This window comes from Pseudovirgaria hyperparasitica (genome assembly GCF_010093815.1).
Source record: "Pseudovirgaria hyperparasitica strain CBS 121739 unplaced genomic scaffold EJ05scaffold_28, whole genome shotgun sequence".
Lineage (NCBI taxonomy): Eukaryota > Fungi > Ascomycota > Dothideomycetes > Acrospermales > Acrospermaceae > Pseudovirgaria > Pseudovirgaria hyperparasitica.
In genome coordinates this window covers 19730-37108 of record NW_022985576.1, presented here as the reverse complement: position 1 = coordinate 37108, position 17379 = coordinate 19730, and the positions used below count along the sequence as shown (strand labels likewise).

The following is a 17379-nucleotide window of genomic DNA, read 5'->3' as shown; positions in this document are numbered from 1 at the left end:
ATGACACCCCTACGTCTAGGAATGACCTGCCATGTGCTCGCACCCCGCTGCCATGGACACTATACGGCAGAACAGGCAGATCTAGCAGGACAAAGTGTGCCGAGACCAATCACGATCAGCTTATTATCGCCAAAGGACTCTTTTACCATTGATCCGGCTGGAATGGAATGTTCGACAAAGTCAGCATCCAATAGTTCCAGCCTAATCTCCTGCGCGCTTCGCCGTGGTTGGAGTCCAAGGGATCGGGGAAAGGCAGGTCACTACTGACCATGCTTTGTGTATCTTTCGTAATTCTCATTGCTTCAACAATCCGCAGTACTGGAAGATTACTTGCTGCCGCAACCGGACGCGGATAGACGGGGAGGACTGGTGCCAACAGCCGTAGCAGCAGAGATCTTTTCACCATCAGTGAGCGATGTCATGCGGGACAATACCGTTGACGACGGACCCGCAAGCTATAACACGAGACTAGCCAACGAATGGATATTCGCACGCGAATTGCACGGCATGGCATGGCAGGCGTTGGATGAGAGCAGCGAATATGGACAGAGTAGTAATAGTGGCTCTGGGGACACTGGCCAACAACAGGAGCAGGAGAAAGAGTAAGCATTAGTAGTTAGTATTGAGTGCAGAGAGCGCAATGGCTGCACAGAGATGAGTAGTAGGCAGCGGTGTATTGTGACATGGGAACGGCACCGCGTTCTTTTAGCTGCGTGAGAATGTCAATTTTTGCAAGAGTGTTTACTATGTATGATGCACAGACTACTAACCTTGGAGGAGTATCAGCCAGAAGGCCCAGTCCAGTTGTAGGACTTTGTTGCATCAATGCCATCGAGATACAGACGAGGGCGTCTGATGTCATGTCGAGTATCAGGATAATATTATATACATAAAGGTCATCGCGTATCTAGCCGATGCTTTGGAAGTGAATTCCTGGGTAGTGGAGACGTAGACGTTGGTAGCTGGTACACATAAAACGCCGGTCATACTGATATGTGCACAGATGGGTGTCAAAGCTGCCGCCCAACTATGCGCTTGGGGGTTCTTAAAGGTAATAGAGAAGTTTACAGAAAGGTAGAGAAGGGTAGAGAAGGGTAGAGAAAGGTAGCCAGGGGGGGGGGGTGTACGTAGAGCCCAGGCAGGATTGGGGCGAGTATATTATCTGTCATGGGCCGCCGCATATATGAGCACGGTCACTGCAGCGTCCGAACTTCCTGAGTCCCCCTCCTGGTCTGCGTCTGCGGGCGCCTGCGCCTGCATCGCGCTAGCACACGCGCAACGGCCTCTCATTGGCTGTGTTGTGCTTGATGCTTTGCTTTGCTTCCATTTGCTTTTATTTGCTTCATTCTCACACCCTCCATTCGCCGCCCTCTCACTCACGCTCACTTACTCTCGCCCAACTTGCTGAATTCTCGCCATCACATAACCGCCTTATTCCAGCAGCCAAGACCCTGCACATTTGCAACCTACCCCTGACCTCTATATATATAACTCCCCGTTTCCTCTGGAGGCTATGGACCTTGTACTTCGTTTGTTCCGTCAGCGTCCACGGCCATTCACTCCTGGCTAACCTTCACTCTGCTCCAGCTCCAGAGACCTCAGCCCCAGACCGGGTGTCCAGCATGGCCATCGAAACCACCTCTTCGTTGAACTCGTCCGATGGCGCTGCTCCTGCAGGCGAGAAGCACCCTATCCACAATGTGGACTCTACCAACTCTGACAACGAGTCTCTGGGTTACGACACTAAAAGTACCGAACGCTTACTCAGGAAAATTGACTTTGCCCTGATCCCCTTTCTGGCTTTGCTCTACCTGTGTGTTCTGCTATACATTCTCATACATTCTTCTCCTCACTAACAACCTATAGACTGAGTTTCCTCGACCGTACAAATATTGGCAATGCCCGTCTCCAGCACCTTGAGACCGATCTCAATATGGACCCAAAGAGCCTTAAGTACAATGTATGCTACAGATTCTCCTACCTCTCTCCATTCTCTCACTGATTATTCGAAGAATGCTCTCGCTATCTTCTTCCCATTTTATGTGGCTGCAGAAATTCCGAGCAACATCATGATGAAGAAGTCTCGTCCCTCAATCTGGATCCCTACTATCATGATTGCTTGGGGTGTTGTCTGTACTCTCATGGGAGTTGTCCACAATTACCAAGGATTGATGGCGGCTCGCGTCTTTCTGGGTATTGCGGAAGGCGGTTTGTTCCCAGGCGTGACATACTAGTGAGTCCTCCCGTACAACCTGGCTAACACCGTGGTTGTGTGCGACGTGAGACTGACGGTTGGCAGTATCACCATGTGGTACAAGCGCCACGAATGCGGATTCAGGATGGCTATTTTTTTTTCTGCTGCAACCGCTGCTGGCGCATTTGGCGGTCTGCTTGCCCGCGGTATCGGCGAGATGAACGGCGTTGCTGGTCGAAGTGCTTGGTCATGGATTTTCATCTTCGAAGGTCTTCTTACGTTCGTGATCGGTAAGTTTCTAAGCTTCATTCATCATGGGTGTACAGCCGTGCTTACCATGCGGGCACAGCTCTGATAGCGTTCTGGGCCATGAACGATTATCCTGATACGGCAAACTTTCTGTCCCAAGGCGAGAAAAATGAGGTACAGCGTCGTCTCAAGGAGGACCGTAGTGCTCTGGACGACCGCCCGCAGGCTACTTACTTCTGGGACGCTCTTAAGGATTGGAAGATCTGGGTGCACATGTTCATCACCATCGGCATTTACACACCGCTTTACTCCTTCTCACTCTTTCTGCCGACCATTGTCAAAACACTAAATTACACCGACAACATGGCACAGCTAATGACAGTCCCGCCATATGTCGTTGCGTGTGTATTCTGCATCTCGGGCGGATACCTTGCCGACAAGCACAAGCAACGCGGTATCTATATGATCGGGTTCAACCTCCTTGCGTAAGTCACACTCCCCACACTCGCGTCGCCGAGCCATACTCACGCTGACCCAGTATCGTTGGCTTTTCTCTGCTATGTGGCTCCGCCAAACCGCATGTCAAATACGCCGGCACCTTCCTTGCCGCCTCTGGCATCTACCCCAACGTCCCGCAAGGTGTAGCATGGAACGGCAACAACATCGGCGGCTCATTCAAGCGTGCCGTTGGCATTGCCATGCACGTCGGATTCGGCAATCTCGGTGGTGTCGTGGCCGCTTACATCTACCTACCAAAAGATTCGCCTCAATTCCGTACCGGCCATGCCATACTTATCGGAACGCTATCCATTAGCACCATCCTGTGTATCGGTATGACCGCATATCTGCGCTATGAGAATTCACGACGAGATCGCGAGAACACGAAAGCCCCTGCAGATTACACTGTGGATGAGAAGACGGTGGAGATGCACAAGGGGGACAATGCGACCTTCTTTCGCTATACGGTTTAGACGTTCTTGCCAATGAACCGAGGCTACGCTTAGATGAAATGTTTCGTCCTTGTGGATCTATAATGAGGCTCACGATTGCATTGCATGGTCGGTAATGTCTTTTCGGAAGATATGCGCTGACTTAAAAAGTCTTAATAATGGTATACGGCTGTTAGCATGGCTGGATGACAGCTTCATGACTTTGAATGTGATCTGATTTCGTGTAGTAAGCTCTAGAGAATTCAATGATAATAAACGATCTAGACAGTGTACGTACGTACGTCTTCTATAGCCTTCTCGTCAATATATAATATATATACCTTGTTAGAGAGTATTAGCTATGTTACGGGTAGTATAAATAGTACCTTAAAATAGTTTAAGCTAAGCTAGACTATCTACTTATTAGCTACTCTACGTATAAACTATATAATTAAGAAATAAATCTAAGTATCTATTAGATATATAAGTTAAGTATATAGTCTACTATTCTATATCTAGTATCTAGCTCTTTATAAGTAGTATACTCTACTATTAAAGTAGTTACTTTAAGATTTAATTCTTTTAATATAGATAGTTAGTATATAGAGTCTACTATCTTATAGTATCTATAATAATAATTATTATATAACTAGATAGAGTAGTATTCTATAGATCTATATCTTCTCTAGTCTAAGATACTATATAAAAAGAAATCTAAGAGAGAAAACCTCTCTTATTCTAATAATTATATCTTATTAAATCTTTATTTCTTCTTAAGTATATAGTAATAGAGTATATCTATTAGTTTATAGTCTTTATTATTATTATTTTACTCTTAAATAGTATATATATATATATATATATATTATAATAAACCTTTCTAATAAGAGTATAGCTTATCTCTAAAGTAGTCTATTATATAGAGTATTCTAGCTTTTCTAAAGATAAGAGTACTTAGAAGACTTAGAAGAGTATAAGTAGATTTATAATAAGTATTAATAGAGTATAAATAGTAACTAGCTAGTAGATAAGTAAAGTAGTAAATATATTAGTATAAGTTTAAATTAATTACTATAAAATAATCTCTAGAGATTAGATTTAAAGAATCTATATAGTTCTACTAAGGTTCTCTAATTAGAATTCTTATTCTAAGTATTTAGTATACTAAGAAGGTTCTAAATTCTTCTTTAGATTTTAATAATTCTTAGCTTAGTATAGAGAATGTTAGGACTTAGCCTTAGACATAACCTAATCTATATATACCTTAGCTAACAGGGTTAGAAGGTGGCGGGAAGGGCGATAAATAGTTACGTGCTAGATAGATTGGCGTCCCTTTATATATATACTCTTAGATTTCTACCGAAAGGGTTCGGTAGTAATTCGTTCTAGGATAGAATATACTATATTATTCTATCTAACTATACTACTATCTAATAACCCTATTCTTATATTTAAATTACTCTCTATATAGTACTATAGTTAAGATAGTCTAACTAGAACTAAGAAGGTTAACACGATCTACTATAGAGATAAGTAATACTATATTAAATAATAGAGATTCTCTATAATTAGTATTAATCCTAGCCGTTTCTAACTAAGAAGTAGAGATATTAGACTAAATTACGGAGCTTTTAGATAAAGAAATAGTAGATATACTAAGTAACTTCTAATAATATAAAGCTAGATAATAAGTCATGGCGGAGCCACGTAAGGTATTATAATAAACCATTACTAAACTTTAGAAATATATCGCGAATTAGACTTAAGAGATTTAAACTCTTAAAGAATAGATAGAATATATAAAACTCCTTATAAAGAGATAAGAACTTAAGAAGTCTCTTAAAGAACTACGCTAAATAATAGTAGATAGACGACTTCCTATACTAATTTAGGCGGAATTAGTTTACCTACCATTAGAGTTACGATAATCTACCGTATACCTAGCCGCTTTATTACTGATTTACTCTACTCCTTCCCTAGGTATACTAAAATCTAAAGACCTAACTATATTTATAGAGAAGAACTAAAAGGAGTAGAAAGACTAGAAGAGAGACTACGAAAAGTACTTCCTTAATAACCCTCTACTCTTTTCTACTAAAGTATAATATATTTTGTTTGGAGAACGATACCTAGACTTATAATCCCGTGATTAATAGAATAGATAGAAGGAAGTATAGCTACTATCTACGATAACCTAGAAATATTTAGCTATATTTATACTAAATACCCTCGGAATGGATAGAGAATATAAAAGAAAGGTACTATCTAAGTTAAGAAGTATAGTATAATAACCGAACTAGACACCTACTTAACTACTATAATACCTCTAAAACCTATAGAATAATATCCCTACGCTATAGAAAAATATTTATATATTCTAGTTTCGCGAAGTACTACTTCCATTAATCCACGAAAGACTAGAAATAGTATTATTAAGTTTTAACTATCTATACGAATTAGAGAAGAAAGCTAATAAATACTACTATATCCTTAAGGAACGCGGCTCTCTAGGTAAAACTAATAAACTCTATATAGATTAGAAATAAGGTCGATTAAATATATTTGATTAAGAGTAACCTTACTATAATTAGCGCTAGAAGAGTATAAATCGGAGTAGAAACATATTAAGAGGATACTAAAATAATTAAGGCGGTACTTCTTAACATAGAAAAGGATAAGGCATAGACTTAAATATAATATCTATTATAAAATAGTAGAATCATAGCGTACTTTATTACTATAAGTATAGAGAAATAGAATATATTTTATCTAACTATAAGAATCTAAAAAAAGAATAGGCTAGTATATAAGATCTAACCATATTCTTAGCTAAATTATATATACTTAGGAGGAGCTATAGCGCCTTCCGGCGAGTAAAGACCTTATATTACTAAAAGTATTATTATCTATAGTAAATAGTAATAAAACTATATAGGCCCTTATAGATACTAGTATAGAAGATAACTATATTTTATTAATTCTCGTAAAGGAGTATAGATTATTATATAATCTTAGTAAAGTTAGCTAAACTATTATAGTTAATAGATATAAAGTTAGAACTTTAGATAAAGCTATAATAAATTATAAAGTTTATAACTTAAAGATAATAAAATAGTAGATATCTAATAAATTTATTATAGCTAATATTAGCTAATAGAATATAATTCTAGGTATACCTTAGCTTAGACGCCTAAACTCTATCCTTAATTTCTAGAAGGAGATATTAATATTCCGATAATACCATAGTAAATTATACTAGTAAGTTATAACTATTAGTAAGAAGGTATAGAATCTCGCTATACGGACCTAATTATTACTAATCTATCTTATATTCTTATTAATTATTAATAAAGACGAGGATAATAGTAATAATTAGGGCGAAGACACGCTACCTAACGTATATTTATAGTATATAGATATATTTTTAGTAGGAGATACATTACTTCTCCCTAACTATAGACTATATAAGCTAAAGATTAAGCTCGAAGAGAGAGTAGACGTCCCTTATAGTCTACTTTATCTACTTTCGAGACTAGAACTTAAAGTTCTTTATAAATATATTAAAGAATACCTTAGAAGAGGCTAGATATATTATAGTATATTATTAGCTAGCGTATCTATTCTCTTCGTAAAGAAGAAAGATAGAAGTTTATATCTATGCATTAACTATTAGATACTAAATATAGTAACTAAGAAGAATCATTATCTATTACCGCTAGTTAATAAATCTTTAGACTAATTAATAAAGGTAAAGTACTTTACGAAGCTAGATTTATAAGATATATATTACTAGCTTTAAATTTATCGCGGAGATAAGTAGAAAACCGCATTTCGGACTAGATATAGTTATTTTAAGTATACTATTATACTATTTAGGCTGATAAATACACTAAGAGCGTTTTAAGAATATATTAATACTATACTTATAGAATTACTTAACGTGATTTATATAGTTTATCTTAATAATATACTAATTTACTCTAATAGTAGGTAGAATTATAAAGAATACGTGGAATTAGTACTAAATCATCTAAGGTAGTATAAACTCTACGTAAAATTATCTAAATATAAGTTTTACTAATAAGAAGTTAGGTTTCTTAGCTTTATTATAATATATAGCGGCCTAAAAATAGAGCCGGAGTATATAAAGACTATTATAGAATAGCTAGAATCTACTACTATACGTTAAATTAGAACGTTTATAGGTTTTATAAATTATTATTATAAATTTATTATAGACTTCTTATAAATTATAGCGCCGCTTAATAAACTTATAGAGAATGGCGGTAAAATCTCTATAGGTAGGCGAGTATAGCGTAAAGCTAAGTTAGTTAAGATATAGTTAACGCCGGAAGCACGAGATACGTTCTAATTATTAAAGAATTACTTTATAACTACGCTAATTCTTAGGTATTTTAATTCTAAGAAGTATATTTAGATTAAAACTAACGCGTTAGAATTTATAATTACTAGAATTATTAGTTAACTATATAAAGATATAAAAGATAAGGTATAATAGTACCTGGTCGCCTTCTTTTTCTATAAAATAGTAGATATAGAGACGCGTTATAATACGCATAACTAGAAACTACTTATAATTATTAAGAGTTTTAAGTAATAGCGATATTATTTAGAAGGCTCTATATATTAGATTAAATTATTATCGGATTACGTAAATCTATATTACTTTATATTAACTAAGGTCCTTAATCGCTAATAAGTATATTAGGCTAAGTAGATATTAATATTTAACTTTAAAATCTTATATAAAGCTAGAAGAGAGAATAAAGCTAATCCTCTATCGCGGTATAAAGATTATAAGAAATCGTTATAGAATAACGTAGATAGTTAGTATAATTTAGACTATACTATACTTTAGATACTATAAGACTAGTTATCTAATAGAATACTAGAAGCTAGGACACTTTTAGCGATTCTCCGCGGGAATTAGAGCGGGTATTAAGTAATCTAAATAAATATCTAAGGAAATAAGAAAACCCTTAAAGACTTAATTAAATCTACCTAGAATTCTAATATATTAGTAAAGAAAGTTATAAGTATAAAAGGAAGCGCTATAGATCCGCCGTAGTTATTAAGGTAGAAATAATAATTAGACGCGATCTACTTCTAAGGCCGACTCTACGTACTAGAAGACGGCTTATAAATTAATATTTTAAGGGAATAGTATAATTACACGTAAGTAGGATACTTCGGTATTATAAGAATAGTTAATTTAATCTAAAGAATATACGACTAGCCGGGTCTTTATAAATATATAAAGGACTATATAAAAATGTATAACGTTTACTAGTATACAAAAGTATATAGATACTTACTATATAGTAAATTAAGGCTATTATCTATACTAAAGGAGGTATAGAAGGAATTATTAATGGATTTTATTATAGATCTACCCCTAAGTAAGTATTCTAGATATATTTATAATAGTTTACTCGTAGTTCTAGATAGATTTATAAAGATATTATACTATATCCCTATAAGGAAGATAATCCAAGTACCGGATCTTATAGATATACTACTCTATAACGTAGTTCGGCTCCACGGTATACTAAATAGTATAGTTTTAGATAGAGGTCCGTAGATAATATCTAAATTTTAGAAGGATTTCTACTATACGCTAGGAATTAAGTAGAAACTTAGTACTATATTCTATCTATAAATAGATAGATAAACGGAGCGGTAGAATTAGATAGTTAAGGCGTATTTACGCGTATATTATAACTATAAGTAGAATAACTAGATAAGGTTAGTCTATATCGCGGAATTCACGTATAATAATAGCTAATATACGTTAATCTACGTAAGTTCGTTCGAAGTAAACTTCGGTTAGAACTATAATATATGGTTCTTAGGGACTTAGTTTAAAGTAGAACGACCTAATATTAAAGTAATAGAAATTACTATAGAACTATTCTAAACATAAAGAAGCGTTATAAAGTTACTATAAGATACTATAGATTATAGTAAATCGCACTATAATAAGGGTAGAAAACCCATGATCTTTAATATTAGGGATAAAGTTTTACTAAATAGTAAGAATATTCGTAGTATTAGACTAAAGAAGAAGCTTAACTATATAATAATAGATCTATATAAAATTACTCGTATAATTAATAACTAGGCGTATAAGTTATAACTCCCTCCTATATTAAAGATATATAATATATTCTATATTACGCTTCTTAAGCTATTTCATGCCTTATTATTACCGGATTATTCTAAATAGATACTATATAAAGTAGTTATATAAGAAGGTATAGATATCTATAAAGTTAAGTAGATACTTAGCTAGTAACGCGCTAAAGATAGCACGTAGCTATATAAAATTTATTAGAAAGAATATAATTCTAATAAAGATACTTAGGAACCTATAATAAATATTAGTAAAGTAGTAATATTAGTATATAAGTAGTAATTAGTAAAGAAAGCTGCGGAATCGTAGAGAATTATACTAAAGTACGGTAATTTAACGTTTTTTAGTATAGTTTAGCGCTAAGAACGGCCGCCTAAAAGAAAGAAGGTTAAAGAGACATAGATCTTTAAAAACACTCTAAGGAATTAAGGAACTTTCTTAGAAAGTTTAAACTTAGAACTCCCTTAGAAAGTTCAAACTTAGAACTTTAAAAAAATTTAACTAAAAAAGAGACTTAGAAAAATAATTTACTAAGAGAAATGGACATCGAAAATCGGTACTAATTAGTATAGATTAGTATAGATTACTAAAGAGATTAAAGAAGTTATTATTAAAGAAAGATAAAATTAAGAAAGCTAAAAGAAAATATAAAGATCTATATAGATCTATATAAATTCGTACTAATCTATCTAGAAGAAGTAAGATTACTTTAAAATTAAAACCAAAAACTAAAAACGCTAGATAAAAGAAATATATTAGTACTAATTAGTATAGATTTAAACTAATTAAGTCGGAGTAGGAGTAGAAGTACTAATTACCGCGATAGTTATATCTAATTCCTTCTACTAGTTCTTATTTAGTATAGTATAGAGCTTTATAATATAAGTCTCTAGCCTTTTATTCCGACGCTATAAATTCTATATAGCGTGCCTTATAGCTATAAACTCCTCTATAGAAACCTATAGAGCGGTAGAACCCGGGATAGAGAGGGACGGAACGGCGTGGGCACGCTAGTAATTATATAAATCAGCGAAAAGATTTAACGATTAGTATAGAACTATATACCTTTAGTATAGAAACTTCTAGATTAGAGCTATCTTCTCTAAATTTATAGCTCTTTAGTATACGTAAGAAGGGAAACTTAGCCTTTTTACTAGAACCTTTTCTAGGAATTTTAATATTACTAGTATATAGAAAGAAGTCCAAAGTAGTAGAGATTTTAGTACTATTATAGAGATTAATATATATTAGTAAGAATCTATAACGATTTAAGAAAAACGATATTACCTAGTAATCGCGGTAATAATAGCTATAGTAGATTCTAATAAATCCTTACGGATCTTATTAGAATCGTACTCCTAGGCATAACCCTTATCTTAGATATATAGCTCGTAGAAAGCCTTCTCTAAGGCGTTATGATTAGTAGTACTATACTTCTTATTAGTAGAGGTTACTAGAGGCCTAGTAGTAATCTATACTAATATAAGTAAATCTATATAAAGTTCTTCGAACTTATTTAATTATCTATAAGTAATAACGCTTCTTAGTTATATAAGTACTATATATTATAGATTTAGTACTACCGTAAGTAATATATAATAGAAAGCGATAACTATAATAATATATAGCTAGATTATTAGAGCCTGGTCTAGGTTAGGGTAGATTAATAGCTTTCGATATATTAGTAATATATATAAGATAGGGATTATTTAAAGGTATCTATTTCTATACCAATTACTTTAGAGCGTTAAGATTTTAGGAAACCATATTATAATTATTACTAATTTATATAGATTATTATAAATTATTACTATTACTAGCTAAATATAGTACGAAAATTAGTAAATTATATAAATCGTACTAAATTATAGTAAATCTATATAAATCTATATCTATAAGGATTAGGTAATATATCTAATAATCTAAAAAACTCTATAAAGAGTTAAGAAGTTTTTTAAAGAAAGGAATATTTCTAAGAAAAGATTTTAATATAGGTAGTACCTAGGCTTACCTAATTATATTACGTGATACGCTAGGCCTAATTAGGTAATCTTACCTATATAAGAATCTAGAATAGATAAACTCTAGTTTATTAGAAAAACGCTTATATAAATCTTAGATTAGTAAATATTAGTAAATATCTAAGATAAAGTATAGAGAACGACTAAGGTCTTACGAGACTTAGAATAGAGATATAGAGATAGATAATAATCTAGGTCGCTAAGGGTAGCTTCCTAGAGAGAAGGGATAATTATTAGGACTTAGCCTTAGATATAATCTAATCTATATATACCTTAGCTAATAGAGTTAGGAGGTGGCGGGAAGGGCGGTAAATAGTTACGTGCTAGATAGATCGGCGTCCCTTTATATATATACTCTTAGATTTCTACTAAAAGGGTTTAGTAGTAATTCGTTCTAGGATAGAATATACTATATTATTCTATCTAACTATACTACTATCTAATAACCCTATTCTTACAGAGAACTAGATAAATCTAGATTTATTTAATAGAACTTCTATAATAGTTACTAGTAGTTTATTAAATATTCTCTAGGTTTCTAAGTATTTAATTTATATCTATAGTCTTTCTACTTAATTAGATATTCTAGTATTCTATTACTAATTCTAGACTCTAGGATTTTTTTAACTTTAAATTCTTTATCTATAGCTTTAATATTAATTTTAATTTTAATATTATATATATTATAGAAATATAACATATATATAGATATAAGAGTATTTATAGAATATAATAAGTTTAATAAGAGAGAAAGCTATAGTCTACTTAGCTTTCTTAAGATATAGAAGAAAGTATACTATTAAAAAGAGACTTACTTAGTCTTATTAAGTAAGAAAATAGTAATAGTATAGATATAGTATACTAGCGTTAAGTATATCTAGAGTCTACCCTTAATACTACTCTCTCTCTCTACTTATTTATTACTAGAGTCTATACTAGTAGAAGACTACTTATAAGTAAGTATTATCTAGTCTATTCCTACTAGCCTTCTAGGAAACTATTTTTAAAGCTATTCTTCTATACTTACTTATTATAATAGTAATTACTATTAATTTATAGTAATAGTTATTATTATATATAATACTCTCTAATATAGGCCTTAGTAAGTAGACTTAATATCTACTATTAGATTATAGTATATATATCTTCTATTAAAAGAATCTATCTATTAAATCTATTATAGGTTATTTATAGAAGATAGTTTAATTTCTAAGTTAGTAGCTTCTTTTATATCTATATCTCTAGTACTAGATAAATAACTATTCTTCTATAAATAACTTCTAATATAATAGTATTTATTCTTACCTTAGTAGTAATAATTATTACTATAGTATAGTAGTAATCTCTATTATTACTATATATAGTACTCTCTATAAGCTAGACTACTTAGACTTAATATATATATTTATATAGTAAGTCTAGTAAAATTCTACTAGCTATACTATCTATATATCTACTTTGATTTAGCTCTATATCTTCTTAGATCTTAGATCTATTATTAAGTATATAGAAGAAAGGGTTTAGTTCTCTAATTAAGAACTATTTTTATATTAATCTATCTATACTAGGTACTTCTTAGTTAATAGAGTATCTATTATTATATATACTAGAACTATTTACTTATCTATTAAGAGTATATAAATAAGGGTTATTTATATATTTTAGAGTTATATATAAATAGATACTTATATATTATAGATATCTTATTTATAATATTCTATTTATAAAGACCTATTTATAATTTTAAGAGTTCTAGGTATAAAGATATAGTTTTTCTTCTATTTTTCTAGACTCTAATAACCTTATTATTCTCTATTATAAGACTAGATTCTTCTTTCTTATCTAGTTAGAGTCTAGTTACTAATACTTAGATTCTATAGATAAATAATATTATTTACTACTAGGGCTATACCCTAGCTAGTAAGGACTATACTAACTAAGTAGTAAGTACTAGACTCTATATTATTCATGTTAGACTCTACTAGTTTACCTAGTTAAATTAAACTTACTCTTATATTTATTATACCTTAAGAAAGATAAATTATTAGAACTTATAAGTTACTTAGAATTCCTTATTATAATAACTATTAACCGAGTATTTTAGACTAGAGATTACTTATATTACTTATATAGTATAGATCTATTTAACTAATACTAGAGTATAAGTTCTTTTCTCTTCTAGTTCTATATTATAATACTTAGCTAATAATTAGTTTAGACTAGATATCTATAAGAACCTTATCTAGATTCTAAAAACTATAAAGGCTTTATAGTCTTTATAAGTAGCTAGTCTACTTTCTATATAAGACTATTTAGACTCTCTAGATAAATAATTACTAACTATATTTCTAGTACTATTATCTTCTAGATAATTATCTAGATAATAGATATAGTAGTCTAGTAGAATTAAATATAGGTTTAATTCTAGACTCTAGTTATATTCTCTTACTAATCTTCTATTATAGTATAGGCGGTATTTCTCTAGTATTAGTATTAGGGCTCTATTAGACTAATCTATAGATCTATTAGAATATACTAGTCTCTAGATCTTTTTCTTTAGTATTTAATTCTCTTCTTCTTCTTCTTTTTCTTTTTTCTTTCTATAATAATAATAATAATAATATTATATAACTAGGTAGAGTAGTACTCTATAGGCCTATGCCTCCTCTAGTCTAAGCTACTATATAAGAAGAAACCCTATAGAGAAAAACTTCCTTATATCTATAACTATATCTCGTTAAACCTCTATTTCGTCTTAAGTATATAGCTATAGAGTACGCCTATTAGTCTATAGCCTATATTACCGTTATTTTACCCTTAGATAGCACGTATAGGTACGGAGGTTATTAGTTAAGGGCTACCCTTAACTAATAATCGGGGTTCTCCTAGGGTTCTTCCGGTATATATCGGGTTACTACCAGCGTATACCGGGTCTCTTCTAGTATATATTTCTAGGTCTACTAGTACTAGAGGAGTAGTAGATATATAAGTATCTATTAGGAGACGTCCTTAGGGTACTTATTAAGCCATTATACGATATCTAAAGTCTTCGTAACATGAATAAGCTATTACCGTTATATATAGAGGTTAGGGTATATAGCTAGATAGTAGCGTATTATACCTCTCCGGCTATATACCTTATACTATAGGGAGGTATCGGGAACGCCTCTCTTATAGATATAGTATAGGAGTCCTATAGCGCCCGTTCGGGCTTAGATAAGTATAGATACTTAGGCTTTCGTTAGCCCTTTATATATCTATTTACTTAGTTCCTTCTATAGCCCTTAAATCTACTCTAGGTACCTATTCTACTAGAAGGTCTAGTAGGCACGGAGTGCCTCTTTCTACTTATCTTAAGTCCACGACCGTATATTTTTTATAAGTTCTTAAAGGCTCTACTAGTTTAGAAAAGCGTCCGGGTTATCTCGGACTTCTTATACTACTTAGCTAGAGTTAGCTTCTATTAAGCACCTATACCGTATTTAATTCCGGCCTATATATAGGAGTATATAGTAATATATACTAATTCGTATACGTAGTATGGCGAAAGTATATTCTATATTTCCTATGCGTTTCTATACTTATTATTTAGTAAAGTATACTACCCTCTATATCTAGTAGAAGTTATATATACTTATAACGTCTATCTCGCGTCGTAGTAGCACCGTGTTAGTAGCTTTATATACGCCTAATATAAGACGGAGTATACGGTTCTATATAGATTCGAGCTTTATTCGCCTAATCTATATAAGGGCCGTGTACTAGTACTCGTGTCTATACGTGAAGGCGGGTCATGCTATAGATATATATAGCTAGCGTGCCTTATTCTAGGCGGTTCCCCACGTGGAGGCTATAATCCATTATATAGCGGCTTCTATCTAGAGGGCCCTAGAGACGGTGTATACCACTTATAGTCCCTATTTAAGCTTACTATCTAGTATAACTCCGAGCGCGTGTATACTTTATGCTAGTAGTTCGTTAAATACGTTAATTCGGGGGCATTATTTACCTTCTCTAGTTACCTATTTCCCTTAATGGTTAATAAAGTATATAAGCTAGTATTTCTCCGGGGCGAACATTACTCTATAGCGTTTTACCTACTAGAGGCACCTCTTATAGTCCTATTCTAGTCGTCTATATATTCGGTTAGTATTATTATTAATAGCTAGGAGATATATATTATTAGCGTATCCGACTATCTCTATATACTTTATTCCTTCGAGAAGTTTACTTTATTATTAATATTTAAACTTCTTTTACATCCCTAAGAGGCTAACTTAGTCCATTCGGGGTAATACAGCGAGATACACACCTTAATCGATAGAGTATACCGAGTATACTAACTACTACTACACGCACGTACGTGCAGCGTCGAAACCAAGACGTTATCGCCGTGTAAAGATATATATATACCCTCTTAAAATCCTTACGGAGATAGAGGCACGGACCACGCTACTAGAACGCCGATATACCAACCCCCTTTTATTAGTTAAGGGTAGCCCTTAACTAATAAATATGGCGGCCTTAGGCACTAATATACCCCGGTATATACCGGATATACCCCTACTAGTATAATAGAAAAGGCTATATAGCAATATTACTAAGGGTAACTATATACCTATCTAAAACGTAGAACACATCTAAAGGCGCACGCCGCTATAGATAGACGGAATAAAGGGGACCCCGAGAGGGGAAACCCTTCTAGATTATATTAACTACTAGGTAGTATGTATAGAGAAGGAAGCCGGAGAGGGCTAGAAGACCCTTCTATATATATTCTAGGACCTTATCTAGAATCTAAAGGGAATTACGGAGAAGAAGAAGAAGATATAACTAGGAGGACCGGAGGGTAGACTCGACCGAATAGAGGCTAGCCTACGTAGAATCCAGGAGGAACTTACTTAAGGTAAGCGCCCTAGTATATAGGTATAAATAGTAGTAACACCGGAGGCTATACCACGGGCCCCCCGGACCGGTAATATGGCGTATAGTATACGCGTCGTAATCTAGGATAAGGACACCCTAGTATAGGTCTAGTAAGCATCCCTAAAGGATATAGTAAGTAAGATTAATAAATAAAAGAGAATATAGTTAAACGTCGTCGCCGCTAAACTCATGCTAGGAGGAGTAGTACTTACCACGATAACGAATATCGCGTAGTAGACTATCTCACGCGATCCGAACGCGATTAGTAGTATCTTTCTAGGCGCCTCTATTAGGGCGGCCACATACCCGATATAGATATACTCTATACCTATAAGCGGATAGGTTATTAGAGAAGAGGATATTATACGGATAGAATAGTTAAACGAGCGAAAATACCTAGGAATTAAGATCGTAAGAGTATAGTAGAAGAATATATAAGGGATTAAAACTAGATTAAAGGTATACTCTACTATAATAGTAGAGCTTAAGGACCCCGCCCTCGCGTATTAAATTACGTAAGAGGGATTCCTAGCGGAAGGGGAGCTTCTTATAGCGGAACCATGGGATAGAGCATAGGCGATAATATAGTACTTTAACTATTAGGGATACGGGTATACGGTATAGCGGTACTCCTAAAAGACTAGGTATAGGTAGTATCGATAAGAATATAGTACCTAGAAGTGCCCCTATAGGACACGAGGAGAGGGCTAGAGGGATAGGGATATAGTAAAGTACTCTAACTACGACGGTAAGCACCTATCGTAGTTAGCTACGTGCGCGAAACGCAAATAGGTTACTAAATATATCTACTTAATCCGGATAAAGGGAGTAAGGTAGCTATAAACGATGCGACCTACTACCGTTCCTCTCTTTACTATAATACTACTACTATAGACTACCTCCTTA

At 33.3% G+C, this 17379-nt stretch overlaps 2 protein-coding genes across 2 annotated transcripts; both read left to right on the top strand.

Moving 5' to 3' along the window:
• On the top strand, positions 1 to 810 carry EJ05DRAFT_490602 (uncharacterized protein; the record flags this gene model as incomplete). Its single annotated transcript, XM_033745900.1, has 3 exons — positions 1 to 256; positions 317 to 602; positions 762 to 810. The coding sequence occupies 3 exons, from the start codon at positions 1 to 3 to the stop codon at positions 808 to 810; spliced, it is 591 nt and encodes a 196-aa protein (XP_033595281.1).
• Positions 811 to 1622: 812 nt separating this feature from the next.
• EJ05DRAFT_446048 (major facilitator superfamily transporter) lies at positions 1623 to 3414 on the top strand (the record flags this gene model as incomplete). The annotated part of the gene is made up of 6 exons (XM_033742216.1): positions 1623 to 1813; positions 1867 to 1960; positions 2013 to 2233; positions 2300 to 2484; positions 2544 to 2928; positions 2982 to 3414. The coding sequence occupies 6 exons, from the start codon at positions 1623 to 1625 to the stop codon at positions 3412 to 3414; spliced, it is 1509 nt and encodes a 502-aa protein (XP_033595280.1).
• Positions 3415 to 17379: the final 13965 nt, after the last annotated feature.